This window comes from Hyperolius riggenbachi, chromosome 7 (assembly GCF_040937935.1).
Source record: "Hyperolius riggenbachi isolate aHypRig1 chromosome 7, aHypRig1.pri, whole genome shotgun sequence".
Lineage (NCBI taxonomy): Eukaryota > Metazoa > Chordata > Amphibia > Anura > Hyperoliidae > Hyperolius > Hyperolius riggenbachi.
In genome coordinates, this window is record NC_090652.1 from 183,842,960 (window position 1) to 183,864,228 (window position 21,269).

The 21,269-nt window shown below is 43.1% G+C and overlaps 1 protein-coding gene across 4 annotated transcripts in view; it reads left to right on the top strand.

The window, feature by feature from the left end:
* HIBCH (3-hydroxyisobutyryl-CoA hydrolase) overlaps positions 1-20,155 on the top strand; it is a 1,291,623-nt gene extending 1,271,468 nt beyond the window's left edge. For all 4 annotated transcript variants that reach the window (XM_068244938.1, XM_068244939.1, XM_068244937.1 and 1 more), the window contains one exon: positions 19,534-20,155. In XM_068244938.1, the coding sequence (XP_068101039.1) occupies positions 19,534-19,649 (116 nt within the window). In that variant the 3' untranslated portion in view covers positions 19,650-20,155. The remainder of the gene's footprint in view (positions 1-19,533) is intronic.
* Positions 20,156-21,269: the final 1,114 nt, after the last annotated feature.

The following is a 21,269-nucleotide window of genomic DNA, read 5'->3' on the forward strand; positions in this document are numbered from 1 at the left end:
GTAGGATAGACATAAGAGGACCTGATTACCATCAGCAGGAAGGTAATCACGAAGGTGTAACGCAACGCAAGAATCTGCTGTGCTAAGATGTGACGAACTGTATCTGTATATCTGTTTACTGAATAAACTCCTTATACTTTGAAGACGCCTAAGAAAGTCCATCTCCTGCTTGCTGTGATGAGTCGTGTTTGCAACTCTTGCTGATGAGTTGCTGGTGCCGGAGCAAAAGGTGATTTTTAACACAATACAGTCTACCTTTCTTTTTTTAGAGTTGATGTTGTAAGGCCTATCAGAGTATCCGCTCACGAATCAGCTCCTATGCCCCAATCTATCCCCACAGTTTTCACCTTATGTGGAGTGTCCCCGCTTAAACAGGAGGTGAGTAGACAACACCTGCCTAACTATGGTTACACCCAGACCTTTTATGTGCAAGGTGTAGAAGCTGAATGCAGGGTGAGCGAATAAACTTCTAAGCCAAACAAGACACACAGATAATAGCAATTCAGTAACAATCCAAGGTCATACACAGGTAATCAGATATGCGCGGTACAAAGGGATGAGCAAAAACAAGGTCGAGACAATCTGAGGTCAATCCAGGCGACAATCAACAAGGCAAAAGTCAGTCCAGGAAGCAAACAGAATGGTCGAGGTTCAGGCAAGGGTCAATTCCAGCGATTCCAATAAGACAAGCAATAATAATAGCACCCAGTAACTAGCCAAAGCTAACGCTGTCACGGGCAGTGAGATACTGAAAAATCAGTGTTTAAATATGATCACTCACCCAATCAGTGGCCGGCCGCTCACACAGCAACCAATCAGCAACCAACAATACCAACCCTGCCTAAGTGTCAGCTGCTAATTTTTAGCTGACACAACCAATAACAGAGCAGCCCCACTTCCAGCCTGCCTAAGTGTCAGCTGCTAATTTTCAGCTGACACAACCAATAAGAGAGCAGCCCCACTTCCAGCCTGACTGAGTGTCAGCTGCTAATACTGAAAAATCAGTGTTTAAATATGATCACTCACCCAATCAGTGGCCGGTCGCTCACACAGCAACCAATCAGCAACCAACAATACCAACCCTGCCTAAGTGTCAGCTGCTAATTTTCAGCTGACACAACCAATAACAGAGCAGCCCCACTTCCAGCCTGCCTAAGTGTCAGCTGCTAATTTTCAGCTGACACAATCAATAAGAGAGCAGCCCCACTTCTAGCCTGACTGAGTGTCAGCTGACTACCAAATGTCAGCTGACACTACGATTTATCTCTCCGCAGTGTATAGGACGGACTTACTGGTTGCGCCCGCACATCCCTGTTGCCATGGACGCAGGGGTTGCTTTGCATGTGTGGAGATTGTGCGAACCCGGAACTGCCGGGAGACGAGCGGCTCACAGAGGTGACTAGTGGTGGGCCGAAATTTCGCATAGAAATTCACAATTATGCATCGTAATCGTAATGCTAAATTTCAGAGAAAACCGTAATTCATTTCTTATGTAATAGTAATATTTCATAATTTTGCATAATTGTTTCGCGTAATTTTCGCACAATTTAGCGAAATTTTGTGCCAAATGTTATGGTCAATTGCAAAGCCCCCATACATGCTATTGCTACCAAAATTGCTATGTATGTTAAGGAAAATATTGGGTACAAGTTAAAATTTTCCAAAAAGACCTTGTAGTTTTTGAGAAAATCTATTTTAAATACAGGTCCTTCTCAAAAAATTAGCATATTGTGATAAAGTTCATTATTTTCTGATAAACATTAGACTTTCATATATTTTAGATTTATTACACACAACTGAAGTAGTTCAAGCCTTTTATTGTTTTAATATTGATGATTTTGGCACACAGCTCATGAAAACCCCAAATTCCTATCTCAAAAAATTAGCATATCATGAATAGGTTCTCTAAACAAGCTATTAACCTAATCATCTGAATCAACTAATTAACTCTAAACACCTGCAAAAGATTCCTGAGGCTTTTAAAAACTCCCAGCCTGGTTCATTACTCAAAACCGCAATCATGGGTAAGACAGCCGACCTGACTGCTGTCCAGAAGGCCATCATTGACACCCTCAAGCAAGAGGGTAAGACACAGAAATATGAAATTTCTGAACGAATAGGCTGTTCCCAGAGTGCTGTATCAAGGCACCTCAGTGGGAAGTCTGTGGGAAGGAAAAAGTGTGGCAGAAAACGCTGCACAACGAGAAGAAGTGGCCGGACCCTGAGGAAAATTGTGGAGAAGGACCGATTCCAGACCTTGGGGGACCTGCGGAAGCAGTGGACTGAGTCTGGAGTAGAAACATCCAGAGCCACTGTGTACAGGCGTGTGCAGGAAATGGGCTACAGGTGCTGCATTCCCCAGGTCAAGCCACTTTTGAACCAGAAACAGCGGCAGAAGCGCCTGACCTGGGCTACAGAGAAGCAGCACTGGACTGTTGCTCAGTGGTCCAAAGTACTTTTTTCGGATGAAAGCAACGTTTGCATGTCATTCCGAAATCAAGGTGCCAGATTCTGGAGGAAGACTGGGGAGAGGGAAATGCCAAAATGCCTGAAGTCCAGTGTCAAGTACCCACAGTCAGTGATGGTCTGGGGTGCCATGTCAGCTGCTGGTGTTGGTCCACTGTGTTTTAACAAGGGCAGGGTCAATGCAGCTAGCTATCAGGAGATTTTAGAGCACTTCATGCTTCCATCTGCTGAAAAGCTTTATGGAGAGGATTTCATTTTTCAGCACGACCTGGCACCTGCTCACAGTGCCAAAACCCAGGGCCGTGCCGACACAGAGGCTCACGAGGCTGGAGCCTCGGGGCAGAGCTCACTGCAGTCTGGGGGGGGGGGGATGCAAGGAGTAGGGCTGTGGTGTTGTGCCTGTATTGCCGCCCACCACCTCCACTGTGTTTATGCTGCCTTTACTTTGGTGGAGGCAGCTCAGGCAGGAGAGCTGGGGTGGGTGTCGCACGCCAGCCACACACCAGCTGTTGTCGGTGGGGTAATCAGCTGTCTGCTGCTGCGCTGTCCCCAGTCTCTCCTGCGTATGTGCATACAGAGCAGAGCATCCCTCCCCTCCTCCTTCTCTCCTCTGTAACACTGAGGGGCGGGGCTGAGCACTAGAGACGAGAGGATCTGGACTCGGGAAGTTTAAGAATGAGGTTGAGGACTCCACAGGACAGGTAGCTGTGCTGGGAAAGGGGGGTGAGGAAGGGAGAGAAGTCAGAGCAGATCATGCAGAGATTCTGCTCAGGTCCAGCACACACTGCCTGTTCCTGCAGTTGGATCAGTTTCCCTAATGCTGCTGCTACGTGTGTGTGCAGGATACTCTCACCCTCTCTGGAGTGAGTGTCCAGCTGGGAGCTCTCTCTCTCCTTCCTGGAAATATGAAGCTGTTGCATGATTATGTGAGGGTTGTTAGATAACTCCAGTGTTTTATGTCACAACTGGGCTTCCTGGGTGAAAGGAGAGCACACAGGGGAAGTGACTATGAGCTGTGTGTCAGGTCTGTGATGATGCTGGCTTCTGTCACCCATACCCATGCCTCTCTCCCATTACCTATCACTCTCCATTCCTCCCTTCTCATGCTGTATCTCCCCTTAACCTCCCCCCCCCCCCTTTGCTGTCTCTGAATTTTTTACCCCTCTGCCTTTCTACCCTATCCTTCCTTCCCTCAAATATCTCCCTCTTTAAAAGCATCCCATCAATGTTTCACTTTTAAAGTGGACCTGAACTCTTGCACAGGTTGAAAGGAAAACAGAGAAAATACACCCTGTATGTATTTAGAGAGTTTAGCATGTCTAATTCCCCCTCATCTGTATTGAATTTACGGTGACCAGATGTCCCGCTTTAGCCGGGACATGTCCCGGGTTCACGGTCCCAGGTTGCAAAATGTCCCAGGAATTGTCACAATTTTACCCGCGGGACGTCCCGGCCGCAGGACTCTGGCCACCATGGCCGCATCACCCTCAGCCCTCGCTTGCCTCCCTGCCCTCCCACCCATAGAGCGGGCGCTTTAGTTCTGCCCCCTCACCAGTTCTGCCCACCCTCCCTGAAGCTACTTTTACCCCCCCTCCCTGCATCCTGGCTACCTATATCCCATTCCCTCCCTGTCCTCCTGGCTACTTATACCCCTGCTCCCCGGATGGCTTTGCTGATAAATAGCATCAGTTTCTGCTGATTTATCATCTGCACATCCATGATGCAAATCTTCAGTCTCACCACATCATGGCAGAAACCAGGGCTGTGGAGTTGGAGTCGAAGTCGAGGCAATTTTGGGAACCCGGAGTTGGAGTCGGAGTCGTTGATTTCATAAACTGAGGAGTCGGAGTCGGATGATTTTTGTACAAAATCCACAGCCCTGTTAAGTCTTAACAGTATTAGACTAAGAAGTCGGAGTCGAGGAGTTGGAACCATTTTGGGTACCCGAAGTCGGAGTTGGAGTCGGAGTCATGGTTTCATAAACTGAGGAGTTGGGAGTCGGAGTTGGGTTGGAAGATTTTTGTACCGACTCCACAGCCCTGGCAGAAACACTGCTTCCTTATGTTTTTGTGGAATGATGTCTAATTACCCTTAGGCTCCCTGCTTGCGATTCCAATTGTTAATCGTTTTTTTACATGCGATTCTGGTTTTTAGTTGTTACTGCATGCTGTATTTCTTTCTGCGTTTTTCTGTTGATCGCATTCAGGGAAAATCGGAATCACAAATTGGACTTGCAGCGTGCAGGGAGCCTTAGAGTCACTTTGCCTAACTGTTGTGGAAACTCTGACCTGCCGCCTCACTGTTATGCGTTACATTACAGTTAGCCCCGCTCACATGATGTCATGACCACGCCCATTTTTTGCCACGACGTGGGGGGGGGCGCATTTGGGCAGCTCAGCCTCTGTTGATGGTGGACCTTGTTGTCCCAGCCCTGCCAAAACCACTGGTAAATGGTTTACTGACCATGGTATTACTGTGCTAAATTGGCCTGTCAACTCTCCTGACCTGAAGCCCATAGAGAATCTGTGGGATATTGTGAAGAGAAAGTTGAGAGATGCAAGACCCAACACTCTGGATGAGCTTAAGGCCACTATCAAAGCATCCTGGGCCTCCATAACACCTGAGCAGTGCCACAGGCTGATTGCCTCCATGCCACGCCGCATTGAAGTAGTCATTTCTGCAAAAGGATTCCCGACCAAGTATTGAGTGCATAACTGAACATAATTATTTGAAGGTTGACTTTTTTTGTTTTAAAAACACTTCTCTTTTATTGGTCGGATGAAATATGCAAATTTTTTGTGATCGGAATTTTGGGTTTTCATGAGCTGTATGCCAAAATCATCAATATTAAAACAATAAAAAGCTTGAACTACTTCAGTTGTGTGTAATGAATCTAAAATATATGAAAGTCTGTTTATCAGTACATTACAGAAAATAATGAACTTTATCACAATATGCTAATTTTTTGAGAAGGACCTGTATAGAAAGAAAAATGTTTTTGTCATTTTTTTTGTTTAAAAAACATTTTTTCTTTGCATTTTAAAATCAATTTTCTCAAAAACTACAAGGTCTTTGTGGAAAATTATTTTTTTGCCTTGTGCCCACTGTTCTCCTTAACATTATTTATTTATTTATTTAAGTATTTATATAGCACCAACATATTACACAGCGCTGTACAGAGTATATATATTGTCTTGTCCCTAACTGTCCCTCAGAGGGGCTCACAATCTAGTCCCTACCATAGTCATATGTCTATATCGTGTAGTGCATGTATTATAGTATAGGGCCCATTTTACGAGGAAGCCAATTAACTTATCTGTATGTTTTTGGGATGTTGGAGGAAACTGGAGTGCCCGGAGGAAACCCACTCAGATACGGGGAGAACATGCAAACTCCTTACAGATGTTGACCTGGCTGGGATTGGAACCGGGGACCCAGCGCTTGCAAGGCGAGAGCGCTAACCACTACGCCAAAATATGTAACAATTTTGGTATCACTACCATGTATGGGGGCTATGCTATTCACTGCCAAATTTGGCCCAAAATTATGCAAAAAATACGCAAAATTTTAGGCGAAATTACAATTAACTATATGTAATCAATTGAATTTACAAATCATAATTACGTAGAAGCGTAAATGTGAAAATGTACATGAGAATTTTGCATAATCGGAATAAGTTGATTACGATCATCACTGGAGGGGACAGTAGTGTCGCAGGACGTGAAAGGTAAGTCCTTGACAGATATACTTGTAAAAATTATTTGAGTTAGATTTGATATCCCTAGCGATTTGACTTTCAGTTTCATCTTTGCCAGCCTACCGGTAATTTTTTTTTTTTTACAACTTAATTACACCCCTTATAATTTTTTAATGCAGCCTCTGTCCCCTCCTGTTTTAGGACCACTGGAGTGCCCAAAAGCACAAGGTGTGCAATACTCAGAGACATGGCCAAGGCATTCTTTTTCACTTCGTTTTAACTCTAACCTTTCTATTCATCCATAGTTGCCTTTTTTTATTCCTAGACATCTTGTTTCCATGTGGTATATATTTACTACAATATTGGTTTTAATAATTTTAAAAGTTTGTCATATTCCTTCAGTTTCCTTCCCTTGTAGTATATTATCCCAGTCCACCAAACTTAGTGCCTGCTTGAGTTAATTGAACTTTGCTTTTCTAAAATTCATAGTTTTAGTTGCCCCGCGACCTATCAATCACCAGATCAAACGTTATCATGTTGTTATCGCTATTACCCAAATGTTCTTGAACCAGCACATTTGATACATTATCTGGTCTATTTGAAATGATCAAATCCAGAAGCACTTACGAACCAATAATCAATACCCTTTAGTTTTCTTCAGTTAATATTTGAGCCAAGCAACTGTCCTAGTGTTGCAAGAAATCTGACGCTTTTACCAGAATGAGTAGCTTCAATATCCTAATCAATGTCTGAGTAGTTGAAGTCACCCATAACTATGACCTCATTTTTACTTGCAGCTTTTTCAATCAGCTGTAGTAGTTGCAGTTCTGAAGCTTCATGAATATGTGACGGCCTGTAGCACACCCCAGTAAGCAATTGGCAACAGTTATTTCCACCATGAATACTGGGAGTGCAGAAATATTAGGCAAATGAGTATTTTTACCACATCATCCCCAAAAAACCCGGCAGCACTGAGCACAACAACTTTCGACCAGTGGCCCTAACCTCCAACGTTATGAAGCTCCTTGAACGGCTGGTCCTTTCCCACCTGAAGAAGCAAACGGACGCCCACCTCGACCAGCTCCAATTTGCTTATAGGGCAAATAGATCTGTGGAGGACGCCATCAACGCCAGCCTGGCATACATCACTGAGGACCTGGACAACCCTGCCTCCTATGCCAGGTTCCTGTTCCTAGATTTCATCTCAGCGTTCAACACGATCTGCCCAGACATCCTGCTCACAAATCTGACGCAGCTCGGAGTAGATCCCACCCTTCGAGCATGGATCATGGACTTCCTGACTAACAGAACGCAGCAGGTGAAACTTGGCAACTGCTACTCCAGCGTCAGAACCACCAACACAGGGGCTCCACAGGGCTGTGTATTGTCACCACTATTGTTCTCCCTATATACCAACAATTGCATATCATCCGCGGACTCTGTGAAAACCATCAAATTTGCAGACGACACCACCATCATCGGCCTAATTGGCAGCTCCGGAGAGCATGAGTACCGCAGCGAAGTAGAGAGAATCTGCAACTGGTGCCGAGACAACAACCTAGTACTCAACGCTGCTAAAACCGTTGAACTAGTCATGGACTTCAGGAAGAATCCTCCCCCCCTCCCACCTGTCCTCATTGAGGGTACCGAAGTCTCTAGGGTGACATCCGTGCGGTTCCTTGGCACAACTCTTTCCAACAACCTGAAGTGGGGGCAGAACACCACCAACATTCAGAAGAAATCTCAGCAGAGGTTATTCTTCTTGCGCCAACTAAAGAGATTCGGCTTGCCCAGGAAGCTGCTGGCCAGCTTCTATACTGCCACCATAGAATCCATCCTCTGCTCCTCAATCATTGTATGGTACATGGGTGCAACAGCCAGTGAAAAATACAAACTACAGAGAGTCATAACTGATGCAGAGAGGATCATCGGGTCACCCCTACCATCACTTGATCTCCTCCACTCCGCTAGGATGATGAAGAGGGCCACTGTGATCTCCCGTGACCCCTCTCACCCAGGCAGACGCTACTTCAATCTCCTCCCATTGGGCCGCCACTACAGGACTATACCATGCAAAACCTCCAGACGGAAGAACACCTTCTTCCCCCAAGCGGTTCGGCTGCTGAACTCCAACCTCCCCCCGTCAGGCCCGCCTTCTGACATGCCCTAGCGGGACCTCCCAGCCAGTTCTCACCGAAGCCCGCCCTGGTTCTCACTGCTCTGGGCACTATGGGGGCCACCATCATCATCAGTATTACTACTACTACTATTATTGTCATGACTATTATTAGTATTGAACTGTTCCTGAATGCCAGCAGGAACACTAACTGATGACCGTGGTCTGTCACTAACGTGGGTCAGACCCACACCATTACTGTAATTCCAACTGTTTGTGTTGTGTTGTACGTCTTGTCTCCCTATACTATGCCTATGCCATGTGTACCACAAATAATTCCGAGTACAGCTCCGCTGTACTTGGCGAAATAAATTCTGATTCTGATTCTGATTATGCATGTTGTCTTACTCCAAGCTGTATAGGCTCGAAAGCCTACTACCAATTAAGCATATTAGGTGATGTGCATCTCTGTAATGAGAAGGGGTGTGGTCTAATGACATCAACACCCTATATCAGGTGTGCATAATTATTAGACAACTTCCTTTCCTTTGGCAAAATGGGTCAAAAGAAGGACTTGACAGGCTCAGAAAAGTCAAAAATAGTGAGATATCTTGCAAAGGAATGCAGCACTCTTAAAATTGCACAGCTTCTGAAGCGTGATCATCAAACAATCAAGCGTTTCATTCAAAATAGTCAACAGGGTCGCAAGAAGCGTGTGGAAAAGCCAAGGCGCAAAATAACTGCCCATGAACTGAGAAAAGTCAAGCGTGCACCTGCCAAGATGACACTTGCCACCAGTTTGGCCATATTTCAGAGCTGCAACATCACTGGAGTGCCCAAAAGCACAAGGTGTGCAATACTCAGAGACATGGCCAAGGTAAGAAAGGCTGAAAGATGACCACCACTGAACAAGACACACAAGCTGAAACGTCAAGACTGGGCCAAGAAATGTCTCAAGACTGATTTTTCTAACGTTTTATGGACTGATGAAATGAGAGCGAGTCTTGATGGGCCAGATGGATGGGCCCGTGGCTGGATTGGTAAAGGGCAGAGAGCTCCAGTCCGACTCAGACACCAGCAAGGTAGAGGTGGAGTACTGGTTTGGGCTGGTATCATCAAAGATTAGCTTGTGGGGCCTTTTTGGGTTGAGGATGGAGTCAAGCTCAACTCCCAGTCCTACTGCCAGTTTCTGGAAGACACCTTCTTCAAGCAGTGGTACAGGAAGAAGTCTGCATCCTTCAAGAAAAACATGATTTTCATGCAGGACAATGCTCCATCACACGCTTCCAAGTACTCCACAGCGTGGCTGGCAAGAAAGGGTATAAAAGAAGAAAAACTAATGACATGGCCTCCTTGTTCACCTGATCTGAACCCCCTTGAGAACCTGTGGTCCATCATAAAATGTGAGATTTACAAGGAGGGAAAACAGTACACCTCTCTGAACAGTGTCTGGGAGGCTGTGGTTGCTGCTGCACGCAATGTTGTTGGTGAACAGTTCAAAACACGGGCAGAATCCATGGATGGCAGGCTTTTGAGTGTCCTTGCAAAGAAAGGTGGCTATATTGGTCACTGATTTGTTTTTGTTTTGTTTTTGAATGTCAGAAATGTATATTTGTGGGGAAAACGGGAAAAATAAAAATACACTATTTCCTCAATTCCATCCTCTATAGTTTTAAAATAAGCAATTCTACTATAAATAAAACCCACCTTTGTTTGCCTGTTAGTCCCGGCTATCACAACATTTAAATTATGTTCCTAGTACAATGTATGGCGACAATATATTATTTGGAAATAAAGGTGTATTTTTTTCTTTTTGGGGTTTTTTTTTGTGTCCGGTCAATAATAACAAGCCTTTATTTACTAAATTAGCAGTAATATATTCTCATGACATATATATTAAAAAAAAGTCCTTAGAGTGCCTAAGGGAACTTTTTATGTATTTTTTTTCTACAATTTACCATTTATTTCCATTATTATGAATGAACATGGCCCCTGATCAGGGTCATGTCCATTCATTCCAGGCAGTGCGATTGGTTCGGGGAACTCTTGTCACCTTCACTAGTGATGAGCAACGGATGAATTCCGTGGTTTTATTCGGAATTCATCCAGGTAATTAGCATACCTGAGCGGGGGGCACAGGAGGGTTAAACTTACCCAGGAGCCTTCTGCTTTAATCCATCCCACGGCGCGTCCCACTTCACGGTCACGTGACTACTGCACTGCCTCCTTTCGGGTTGAAGGAGGAAGTGCTGTAGATTTGTTACTGCTAATGAGACCTCTGAAGCCAGATGAACATATAGCCAAATCCTAATGCAGAGGAGAAAAACAATGCAGAACAGGCAAGCAAGGAAAAAGATAAAATAGTGTTTACCAGAGAGGGAATTAGAGCTGCTTCCTTGCTGTGGGGAGCAGGAGTAGCTCTAATCACCTGTTCTGAATTGTTTTCCTCCACTGCATTAGGATTTGGTTACTTGTTCATCTGGTTTAAGAGGTCTTATTAGCAGTAATAGAAAGCATTGTTATGAAGTTGTTGAACTAGGTATGTCCATTGCATCAGGTTTATTGTAACTTGTGCATGTAAAGTAATATTGAATGCTATAACAGATTGAAGGTGTTATATGGATTCTATGTATGTATATTATTATTCAGTATTATGCTACATTCTGTGACTCCCCACAGCTTTTATAGGTTTATTTGTTTTTATTGAATGGTCCCTCACTAATAATACAATACAATAATACAATATACAATACAATAACATTTCTATAGCGCTTTTCTCCCATAGGACTCAAAGCGCTTAGGCTCTCTCAGATTCAGTAATTAGTAGGATGAAGTATTCACACAACAAAAGTTATATTTCTGCAAATGCCAAACTGAACAGGTGGGTGTTCAGTCTGGATTTAAACACGTCCAGGGATGGAGCTGTCCTGATCTGTTGAGGTAAGGAGTTCCAAAACGTAGGGGCAGCATGACAGAAGGCTCTGGGACCAAAAGTTTCCAAGTGGACTCTGGGTATGACTAGATTATTAGAACCTGTTGATCTGAGAATGCGGGGATTGCTACGCAGCTGCAACATATCTTTCATGTATCCAGGGCCTAAATTATTCAGGGATTTAAATGTCAGTAGGCCGATCTTGAATAGGACCCTCCATTCTATAGGTAGCCAGTGAAGGGAGTGCAGGACTGGCATTATGTGGCAGTGACGGGGTTGGTTGGTTAGCAGTCTGGCAGCAGTATTCTGTATCAGCTGTAGTCGGTACAAGACCTTTTTTGGAAGGCCAGTGTAGAGAGCATTGCAGTAGTCCAGTCGGGATGTGATGAAGGCGTGGGCTAAGGTTGGCAGATCTTCTGGGGGTATGAGGTGCTTGATTTTTGCAATGTTCTTCAGGTGAAAATAGGATGATTTCACCACAGCAGAGATTTGAGTTCTGAAGTTTAAATCCCAGTCAATTAGAACTCCCAGGCTACGCACATGATCAGAGCTGCGCAGATCCGTGCCTCCTATTCCCAGTGGTGAAGACTGCAAGTTAAGTTGTTTTGTTATCATGCTCTGCCCTCCTATCAGAAGGACTTCAGTTTTGTCTGCATTTAGTTTCAGCCAGTTGTCATTCATCCATTGCTGTAGTTCACGTAAGCAGGCGTTTATAGTTAGAGTTGGGTCTGTCACACCAGGCTTGAAGGAAAGATATAGTTGAGTGTCGTCTGCATAGCAGTGGTATGTCAGGCCATGTTTTTGGATTAGTTTTCCCAGCGGTAACATGTAAATCGTGAAAAGCAGGGGAGAGAGGATTGAGCCCTGGGGCACCCCATACCTAAGTGATACAGGGGTGGACAGGAAGGGCCCCATAGACACTTTGTGGGTTCTGCCACTCAAGAAGGATTGGAACCACTGAAGAACTATGCCATCAATGCCGCAGTATTCCTGTAGCCTGTTTATCAAGATGTCATGGTCAACTGTATCAAAGGCTGCAGAAAGGTCTAGCAGTATGAGGATGGAGCACTCTCCTCTGTCTCTTGCCATGAGCAGGTGGTTGCATATTTGGATGAGGGCCGTTTCAGTGCTGTGGTGTTTCCTGAAGCCAGACTGGAATGGGTCATAACTGTTGTTTTGTAGGATTTTGGCTTCTAGCTGGAGGTAAACAGCTTTTTCAATTAGCTTGCCCAGAAAGGGAAGGTTAGAGACAGGTCTGTAGCTGGTCATTGCATCTGGGTCCAGGGAGGGTTTTTTGAGGAGAGGCCTGATGATTGCTTCCTTCAGTAAAGCAGGAAATATCCCTGATTTTAAGGAACAGTTAACAATTTTTAGGAATACCGGTACGAACAGGTCGGGGCAGTTCAACATGAACTGTGTTGGGCCAGGATCTAGGTCACAGGTAGTTAGGCGGACGTGAAGGAGGATGCTTGATGTGACTTCTTCATCAATTTCTTTGAAGTTTGACCAAGGTGTTACATTGTCTCTGCTAATGGTCTTCGGCGCTATATTAGGCTCAGATGCTGTAAGTTGGATGGCGGACCTTATAGCGGAGACGTTGTCTGTGAAGAAATGGGCAAATTGGTCACAGAGGTCCTTTGAAGACTCGATGTTAAGTTTTTGACATGCCGGGTTGCAGAGTTTTTCCACTGTGCGGAACAGTTGGGCTGGTTTGTTAACTGCATTTGCAATCTCTTGTGATAGAAAGGATGATTTTTTTCCCGTGATTACCTTTTGGTAGCTCTTCAAGTGGAGGATTAAGGCATGTTTGTCTTCTGGGGACTGAGATTTGCGCCACAGTCTCTCAAGTTTTCGGCCTTGTCTTTTCAGCTCTTTTATAGCGTTATCAAACCACTGTGCATGATGGTGTGGAGTAAGATATTTGGTGCACAGAGGAGCAATGGTCTCAAAGGTGGAGGACACACATTTGTTGTATTTAAACACCAGAGTATCAGGGTCCAAGCTGGAGTCAGTCAATTCATCAAAGCTAAGGTTATCTCGGATATGTTGAGGTGTTAGCCCTTTTAAGCGGCGATATTTTATTTGATTCTTGACCTGGTGTTTGACAGCTGGTATTGAGAGGGAGAAGTGGATAGTGTGATGGTCTGACCAGGCAACAGGATTAATTTCCACATTGGCTATTGACAGCCAGTATGGAATATAAGGTCCAGAGTGTGGCCTTTCCTGTGAGTAGCAGAGCTGATTGATTGGAGGAAGCCCAGTTCATGTAAGGCACGAGGTAGCTCTATTCCAAGTTTTGAAGAGGAGTCATCCACCCATGTATTGAAATCTCCAAGAACAATCCATCTGGGGTGTTCCAGTGTTAGGTTGCATAGGAGGTCTACAAGTTCCTTAAGGAAGTCTGAGTGTTTTTCTAGTGGGCGGTAGATCAGCAATATGTTAATGTTTTTCTCAGCTGAAAGTTGCACCCCCAAGCATTCAAACGAGTTGGTAGGACCTACAGTAAGTGGTCTGATTTTCAAAGCTGATCTAAAGCAAAGTGCAACCCCTCCTCCCCTGCGTTCTTTCCTGTTGCAGTATATCACGGAATAGTTTGTTGGCACGGCAGCCTCCAGGGTGGGGCCAACTGGTTCAGAAAGCCAGGTTTCAGTCAGGCAGGCCAGATCAGAAGACTCTATTAGATCATGTATGTTTTGTTGTTTATCGATCTGACATTACAGAGGACAGCCTTGATGGGGCTACCCTGGGAGCTAGGGTCTGAGATTGATGACTCCAAGACAGAACAGTCTCCAGATGTGTGGCTGTCATCTCTGCTGGATTGTGCTGGAGCTATTAGGGTTGTTGGCTGGGTGTACTCTGCAGATTTTGTCACAGAGTTATTTTGGTTCTGCGGTGAAGAATATCTTTTCCCACGTCCTCTCCAGCCTCTCTTTGTCTTTCTGAAGATTCCAACAGACTTCAGTAGAATTATTGTGGATTTGTCAATTGGATAGATATTTCTTGGTTGGTATACAGCTAGAAGTCTCTCTGCTGAATATTGATGTTTACACATTAGGATGGACAAGAGACAGCTCAGGGCTCCTGCTGAGATAGGTCCTATTTAGAGTCAAGGTGTGAAGTTTGTCAGCTGTGGCTGGTATCCTGCAGAGATCAAAGGGCCTGTATAGACTGAATTGTCCTTACACAGAGATGTATGGATGGACTGCATGAATTTGAAAACACAGTTCTTTGTTTAGGAATTTGAAGATATAATGTATAATATATGTAGAAAAATATAGTCTATTGAGCATAGATGCTGTAGATAATCGATGAAAGTTACTCACAGGATGGGAGAGGGCAGGCACAAAGAGGCAGAAAGTCTTTAAGGTCTCAGGTCAATTCCAAGGAAGGTGTGCAGTGTTCAGCCGTGTGTGATACCAAGGAAGATCCAATCCAGCTTAAATCTTTGCCATCCCAAGTAATCCAGGTGTTCTGAAAGGTTATAGGTGTTGCTGGAGAAGTGCTACATTAGAATCCACTGAAATTTCGGTCCAGTCTTTTCATTAAGAGGTTTAAAGTAGCAGAAATGAGATGTAATGTCTGGAGCAGACTTAGAGAGCAGCAGCACCAGTCTGGGTGCGCTCAGTTAAAAAAAAAAAAAAAAAAAAAAAAAAAAAAGTATGCTTGTTTGCGTAATATTGGGGAGGAGGATTCAGGAGTAGCAATGCTGCAGCAGGATGTGCTCCTTAGCAACCAAGGGGCAGACTGCTGTAACGAGAAAGGGAATAGGAGCGCAGCTAAGGCTAGACAGGTACTGGTGGTAAGGGATTCAATTATTAGACGCACAGATAGGGTAATCTGTCGAAGAAACCGTGAATGCTGTACAGTCTGTTGCCTCCCGGGTGCTCGGGTTCGGCATGTAGCGGAAAGAATTAACAGATTATTGGGTGGGGCTGGGGAAGACCCAGCTGTCATGGTACACATTGGCACCAATGACAAAGTTAGTGGGAGATGGAAGGTCCTCAAAAATGATTTTCAGGTACTTGGAGATAAACTTAAAGCAAGGACTTCCAAGGTGGTGTTCTCTGAAATACTGCCAGTGCCACGTGCTACATCTGAGAGACAGAGGGAGCTTAGGGAGTTAAATAAGTGGCTGAGAAATTGGTGTAGGAAGGAAGGGTTTGGTTTCCTGGAGAACTGGGCAAACTTTGCAGTCGGCTACAGGTTCTACAGCAGGGATGGGCTGCACCTTAATGGGAAGGGTGCAGCTGCATTGGGGGAGAAGATGGCTAAATGTTTGGAGGTGATTTTAAACTAGGATCTGGGGGGAGGCGGGAGGATAAAGTCTCAATATGTAGACAAGATAAGGTAAAAAGACAGTGGGAGCCTAACATTATGGGGGGTGGAGAGGGGGGTGGGGACAGTATAAGGATTAAGGAGGTTGGTAAAACTTCAAGTAGCCCATTTCAAGTAAACAAAATTGGTAAATGTGGTGGTAAAAATATAAAGTGCATGGTAACCAATGCTCAGAGCCTTGCAAATAAAATAGACGAACTAGAGTTCATTCTGAATGACAAAGGCTATGACATTGTGGGAATAACCGAGACATGGATGGATGAAAGCCATGACTGGATAGCTAATTTAAAAGGATACAATGTGTTTAGGAGGGATAGAACAGGGAAAAAAAGGTGGAGGGGTTTGTCTCTTTGTTAAGAATTCTTTTACAGATGTCCTCAACGATGAGATGGAAGAAGATTGCGAAGATGTGGAGTCCGTTTGGGTAAATATTCATGGTGGAAATAAAAGTTGCCAATTGCTTATTGGGGTATGCTACAGACCACCTCATATTAATGAAGCTGCAGAACTGCGATTACTACAGCAGATTGAAAAAGCTGCAAGTAAAAATGAGGTCATAGTTATGGGCGACTTCAACTTTCCAGACATTGACTGGGGTATTGAGGCTACCCATTCTGGTAAAAGCAGCAGATTTCTGGCAGCACTACAGGACAATTACTTGACTCAAATGGTAACGGAACCAACTAGGGGGAATTCGTTACTGGATCTGATCATTTCTAATAGACCAGATAATGTATCAAATGTGCAGGTTCAAGAACATTGGGGAAATAGTGATCACAACATGATAATGTTTGATCTGGTGACTGATAGGCCACGGGGCAGCGGGACCACTAAAACTATGAATTTTAGAAAAGCAAAGTTCAATCAAATTAGGCAGGCACTAAGTTTGGTGAACTGGGATAATGTACTACAAGGGGAGGACACTGAAGGGAAACGGCAAGCTTTTAAACTTATTCTCAATCAATATTGTAGTATGTATATCCCATATGGAAACAAAATGTCTAGGAATACAAAAAAAAGGCCTCTATGGATGAATAGAAAGGTTAGGGATAAAATGAAGAGGAAAAGGAATGCCTATAAGGTCCTAAAACATGAGGGGACCGAGGCTGCACTAAGCAATTATAAGGAGTGCAATAAAAATTGTAAAAAAGAAATTAGGCTGGCAAAGATCGAAGCTGAAAATCAAATCGCTAGGGATATCAAATCTAACCCAAAAAAGTTTTACAAGCACATCAACTCTAAAAAAAGGAAGGTTTACTGTATAGGACTCCTAAAGGATGAGGGTGGGAACTCAATGGTGGATGACCAAGGTAAGGCAGAGTTATTAAATGCTTTCTTTGCTTCTGTCTTCACAAAGGAAACAGCACTGTTGCAAATTACAGAGGCAGAAGAGTCTCAATCTTCTAACTGTAATATTAAATACTTAATGCAGGAAGAAGTGAAGGCAAGACTAAATAAATTAAAAATAGACAAGGCACCTGGCCCGGATGGCATGCATCCTCGGGTCCTAAGGGAATTAAGTTCAGTTATAGCTAAACCCCTTTATCTTATCTTTTGTGACTCTCTTGCAACTGGCAGAGTCCCAGTGGATTGGCGTACAGCCCACGTTTTCCCATTATTTAAGAAGGGCAAAAAATCAGATCCAGGAAATTATAGACCTGTAAGCTTAACATCAGTTGTATGCAAACTATTTGAGGGGTTACTAAGAGATATTATACATGACTTCATAGTAGAAAGTAATCTTATTTCTCAGCATCAACATGGGTTTACTAAAGACAGGTCCTGTTTGACTAACATGCTTAGCTTTTATGAGGTAGTGAATGCTAATATGGATATTGGGAATGCTGTAAATGTGATATACTTGGACTTTGCAAAGGCCTTCGACACTGTTCCCCACAAAAGTCTGGTGCAAAAGTTGAGGATGCAAGGACTGGGGAAGAGTCTGTGTGCATGGATAGGGAACTGGCTAATGGACAGAAAACAAAGAGTTGTGGTCAATGGATCGTACTCAAAATGGGAGACTGTTAGCAGTGGGGTCCCACAGGGGTCTGTACTGGGTCCATTGCTCTTCAATTTATTTATTAATGACCTAGTAGATGCAGTAGTGAGCAATGTTGCTATTTTTGCAGATGATACAAAATTGTGCAGAATCATCAACTCTCAGGAAGATAGTGTCATATTGCAACAGGATCTGGATAGGATGGCTATATGGGCACATAAATGGCAGATGAAATTCAATGTTGAAAAATGTAAAGTCATGCATTTTGGTCGTACCAGTGGTCTAGCACCATACAAAATAAATGGGATACAGTTGGGGACATCAAACTTAGAGAAGGATTTAGGAGTACTCATCGACAACAAGTTAAATAATCGTACTCAATGCCAAGCCGCTGCAGCTAAAGCTAACAAAATTTTGGGATGCATTAAAAGGGAAATAAAAACTCAAGATGCTAGCATAATATTGCCCCTGTTTAACTCTCTAGTAAGGCCACATCTGGAATATGGAATTCAGTTCTGGGCACCACATTACAAAAAAGATATTGCAGTTTTAGAGCAGGTGCAGAGACGAGCAACAAAATTGATACGTGGGATGGAAGGTCTCGCTTACCAAGAAAGGTTAGAAAAACTGGGTTTATTTAGTCTAGAGAAAAGATGCCTTAGAGGAGATTTAATTAACATGTATAAATACATCAGAGGGCAATATAATAGCTTGGCAGATGAGCTTTTTGTCCCTAGGCTTTCTCAAAGGACTAGAGTACATGATCTGCGCATGGAGGAAAAACTTTTTAGCCATTTATTTAGGAAAGGGTTCTTTACAGTAAGAGTGATTAAGATGTGGAATGCATTGCCACAGGAAGTCGTTATGGCAAACTCTATACCTGCATTTAAAGGGGGCTTAGATGCTTTCCTTGCGTTGAAAGACATCCATGGCTACAATTACTAGGTTATGCCTAATGATGTTGATCCAGGATTTTATCTGATTGCCATCTGGAGTCGGGAAGGAATTTTTCCCTTTTGGGGCAAATTGGACCATGCCTTGTAAGGGTTTTTTCGCCTTCCTCTGGATCAACAAGAATATGTGAGGGAGCAGGCTGGTGTTGTACTTTGTACTGGTTGAACTCGATGGACGTATGTCTTTTTTCAACCAAAATAACTATGTAACTATGTATAGTTTGGTATTTTCTCTAGCAATGGCATTTATTGGATTTTTGCTTTCAGCATGAATGTCTTTTCTTGGTTGTTCTAAAACCATGTGTTCTTTGTAGTATAAGTGGTTGAAAGAGTACCCCAGTCAAGCCTTTTGGTAACCTTTCATACCTTGAGATTTCTCTAATTTAATTAAGGTTGTATTCCACTCAGAATTGATGTGATTTCAAGCCATATGTCTCATCAATCCTATTATTAAAGAGACTCTGAAGTGAATGAACCAGCATGTGTTTACTGTAAAGCACCTTACATAGTGCTAAACCGCCGCTGCTATCTCGCGGCATTACCCCCCAAATCCCCCCCTGCAAAATCCGTGACTTTCTTGATCGTGGATTTTTCTGCTCATGGAGGCAGAGCTATGAGCTGCAGCTCTGCCTCCATGCGCGTCAATCGCCGCACGGATCTCCGCCTCTCCCCACCCCTCTCTGTGAAGGCAGATTGAGGGGGTGGGGAGAGGGGGCAATCAGCGGCGGGGAGAGGCGGCAATCAGCGGGGATTGACGCGCTGAGAGGCAGAGCTACAGGGCTAAGCTCTGCCTCTTCAGGAAGCGCTCCCCTAAGTTTACAGAGGGGATTTGGGGGGTATAAACCCCTCGTTTTGCCACAGGATAGCGGCAGTTTAGCACTATGTAAGGTGCTTTACAGTAAACACATGCTGGTTCACTGACTTAAGTCTCTTTTTAAGTGCATCTTTTCATTCAATTGCATTTATAAAACATATTTTGGGTAGCATTTGGAAATTGAAGAAGGTCATTTAATAATGTTCTGTTTTTACTTTTAGTTCTTATTGACAAAGATCAAAATCCAAAGTGGAAGCCAAGGCGGTTGGAAGATGTGACTAATGAATATCTAGACAGCTGTTTTGCAAGTCTCGGAAGTAATGACCTTAAAATTTAAATATGTTCTGTAAATTAATGCCTTAAAAAAATAGTACATGCAAGGTACCGATAACCAGGGACAACTCGCAGAACATATAGTTTTGTTTAATTTTTGTTTCGTTCTGTTTGATTTGTTGGTTTGATTGTGAACTTATTTTCAGTTCTAATGGGTTGGATTAGAAATTTTCCCATATAAATAAACATTCCCATATTTATATAAATTAATGGTGTTGATGAAATCCAATATGAGAGACCCTGTCACAGAGTTATTTTTAGGAAGTTGGTAATCATTGCAAAAAAAAAACAACAAAGGATACTATTGTAACATTAAAACAACACTTTAACTCTTGTAGATTATTATTAGTTTGTGTTTGAACAGTCTTGTTCTCCTTTTACATAAGAAAAAGAAGGAAGATGAGATATGCTTTTTAAGAACAGTAGCAATCCAGGTAATATGGAAAGATAAATGTTGATGAAGTGCAATGTATTCCTTCAATAAAAATCTATTATTCAAAATAGAAATAAGTCGGCATTTTTTTTGCATTACCGTTTGTTAAAAAGTTAAGCAAACAAGGGGTTGTTGGGTTTACTTGTTTTATATCAGTATGCTTATTACGTTATACTCCTAGAATATTTCAAGTTTATTGGATTTTAATCAGTGAATGCAAGGAGAAGATATGATTGATGAATGTTTAGTTTGAAGAGAGAAAGGGACGATTTGATTGCTATAAACTAGTAGTGGTCCTTTTAAAGGGGCATTATGGCGAAAAATTGTAAAATTTAAAATGTGTTCACGTAAAAAAATAGTAAGTACATTTTTTCCAGAGTAAAATGAGCCATAATTTACTTTTCTCCTATCTTGCTATCACTTACAGTAGGTAGTAGAAATCTGACAGAAGCGACAGGTTTTGGACTAGTCTAGCTCTTCATGGGGGATTCTCAGGAATTTATTTATTTATTTTCCAAATCACTTATTGAATAGCAGTTGCTCTGTTCAACTGCCAAAAAAACTGTGTAGTGAGCAGGGAAGATGGCCGGCATCATTGTTTAAATCCTTTTTAAGGAATATCTTTCTTTATCCCCTATAATAAAACCCAAGTGTCTGAAGGGGAGGAAGGGGCGGGCGTGCGTTGCTGTGAGTTACAGTAGGTAGTACAAATCTGACATTACCGACAGGTTTTGGACCAGCTCATCTCCTCATGGGGGGGTTCTCAGGTTTTTCTTTATTTTCAAAAGCACAACAGAATGAGAACAGAAGAAGAATAGTGTGCAGCAAGTAGGGAGGCTGGGTAACATATTTGTATAAATGCTTTTCAGGGAGTGTCTTTATAAATCATAAAGGTCATGCTGAGAATCCCCATAGGGAGATGAGCTGGTCCAAAACATGCCAGACTTCTGTCAGACTTCTACTTCCTACGGTAAATGAAAGCAATATAGGAGAAAAGTAATTTATGGCTCATTTTACTCTGGAAGAAACATACTTCTTATCTGTATGTGTTAACATGTATTTTACATTTTTGCACTTTTTCTGTTCCTTTAAGATTATACATTAAATATTTTGCAATAATGAGCCTTATGATTAATGTTTTGATGTTTGATTTCAGTTATGAGGCGTTTCTCTTTCACTAATCTCTATAGT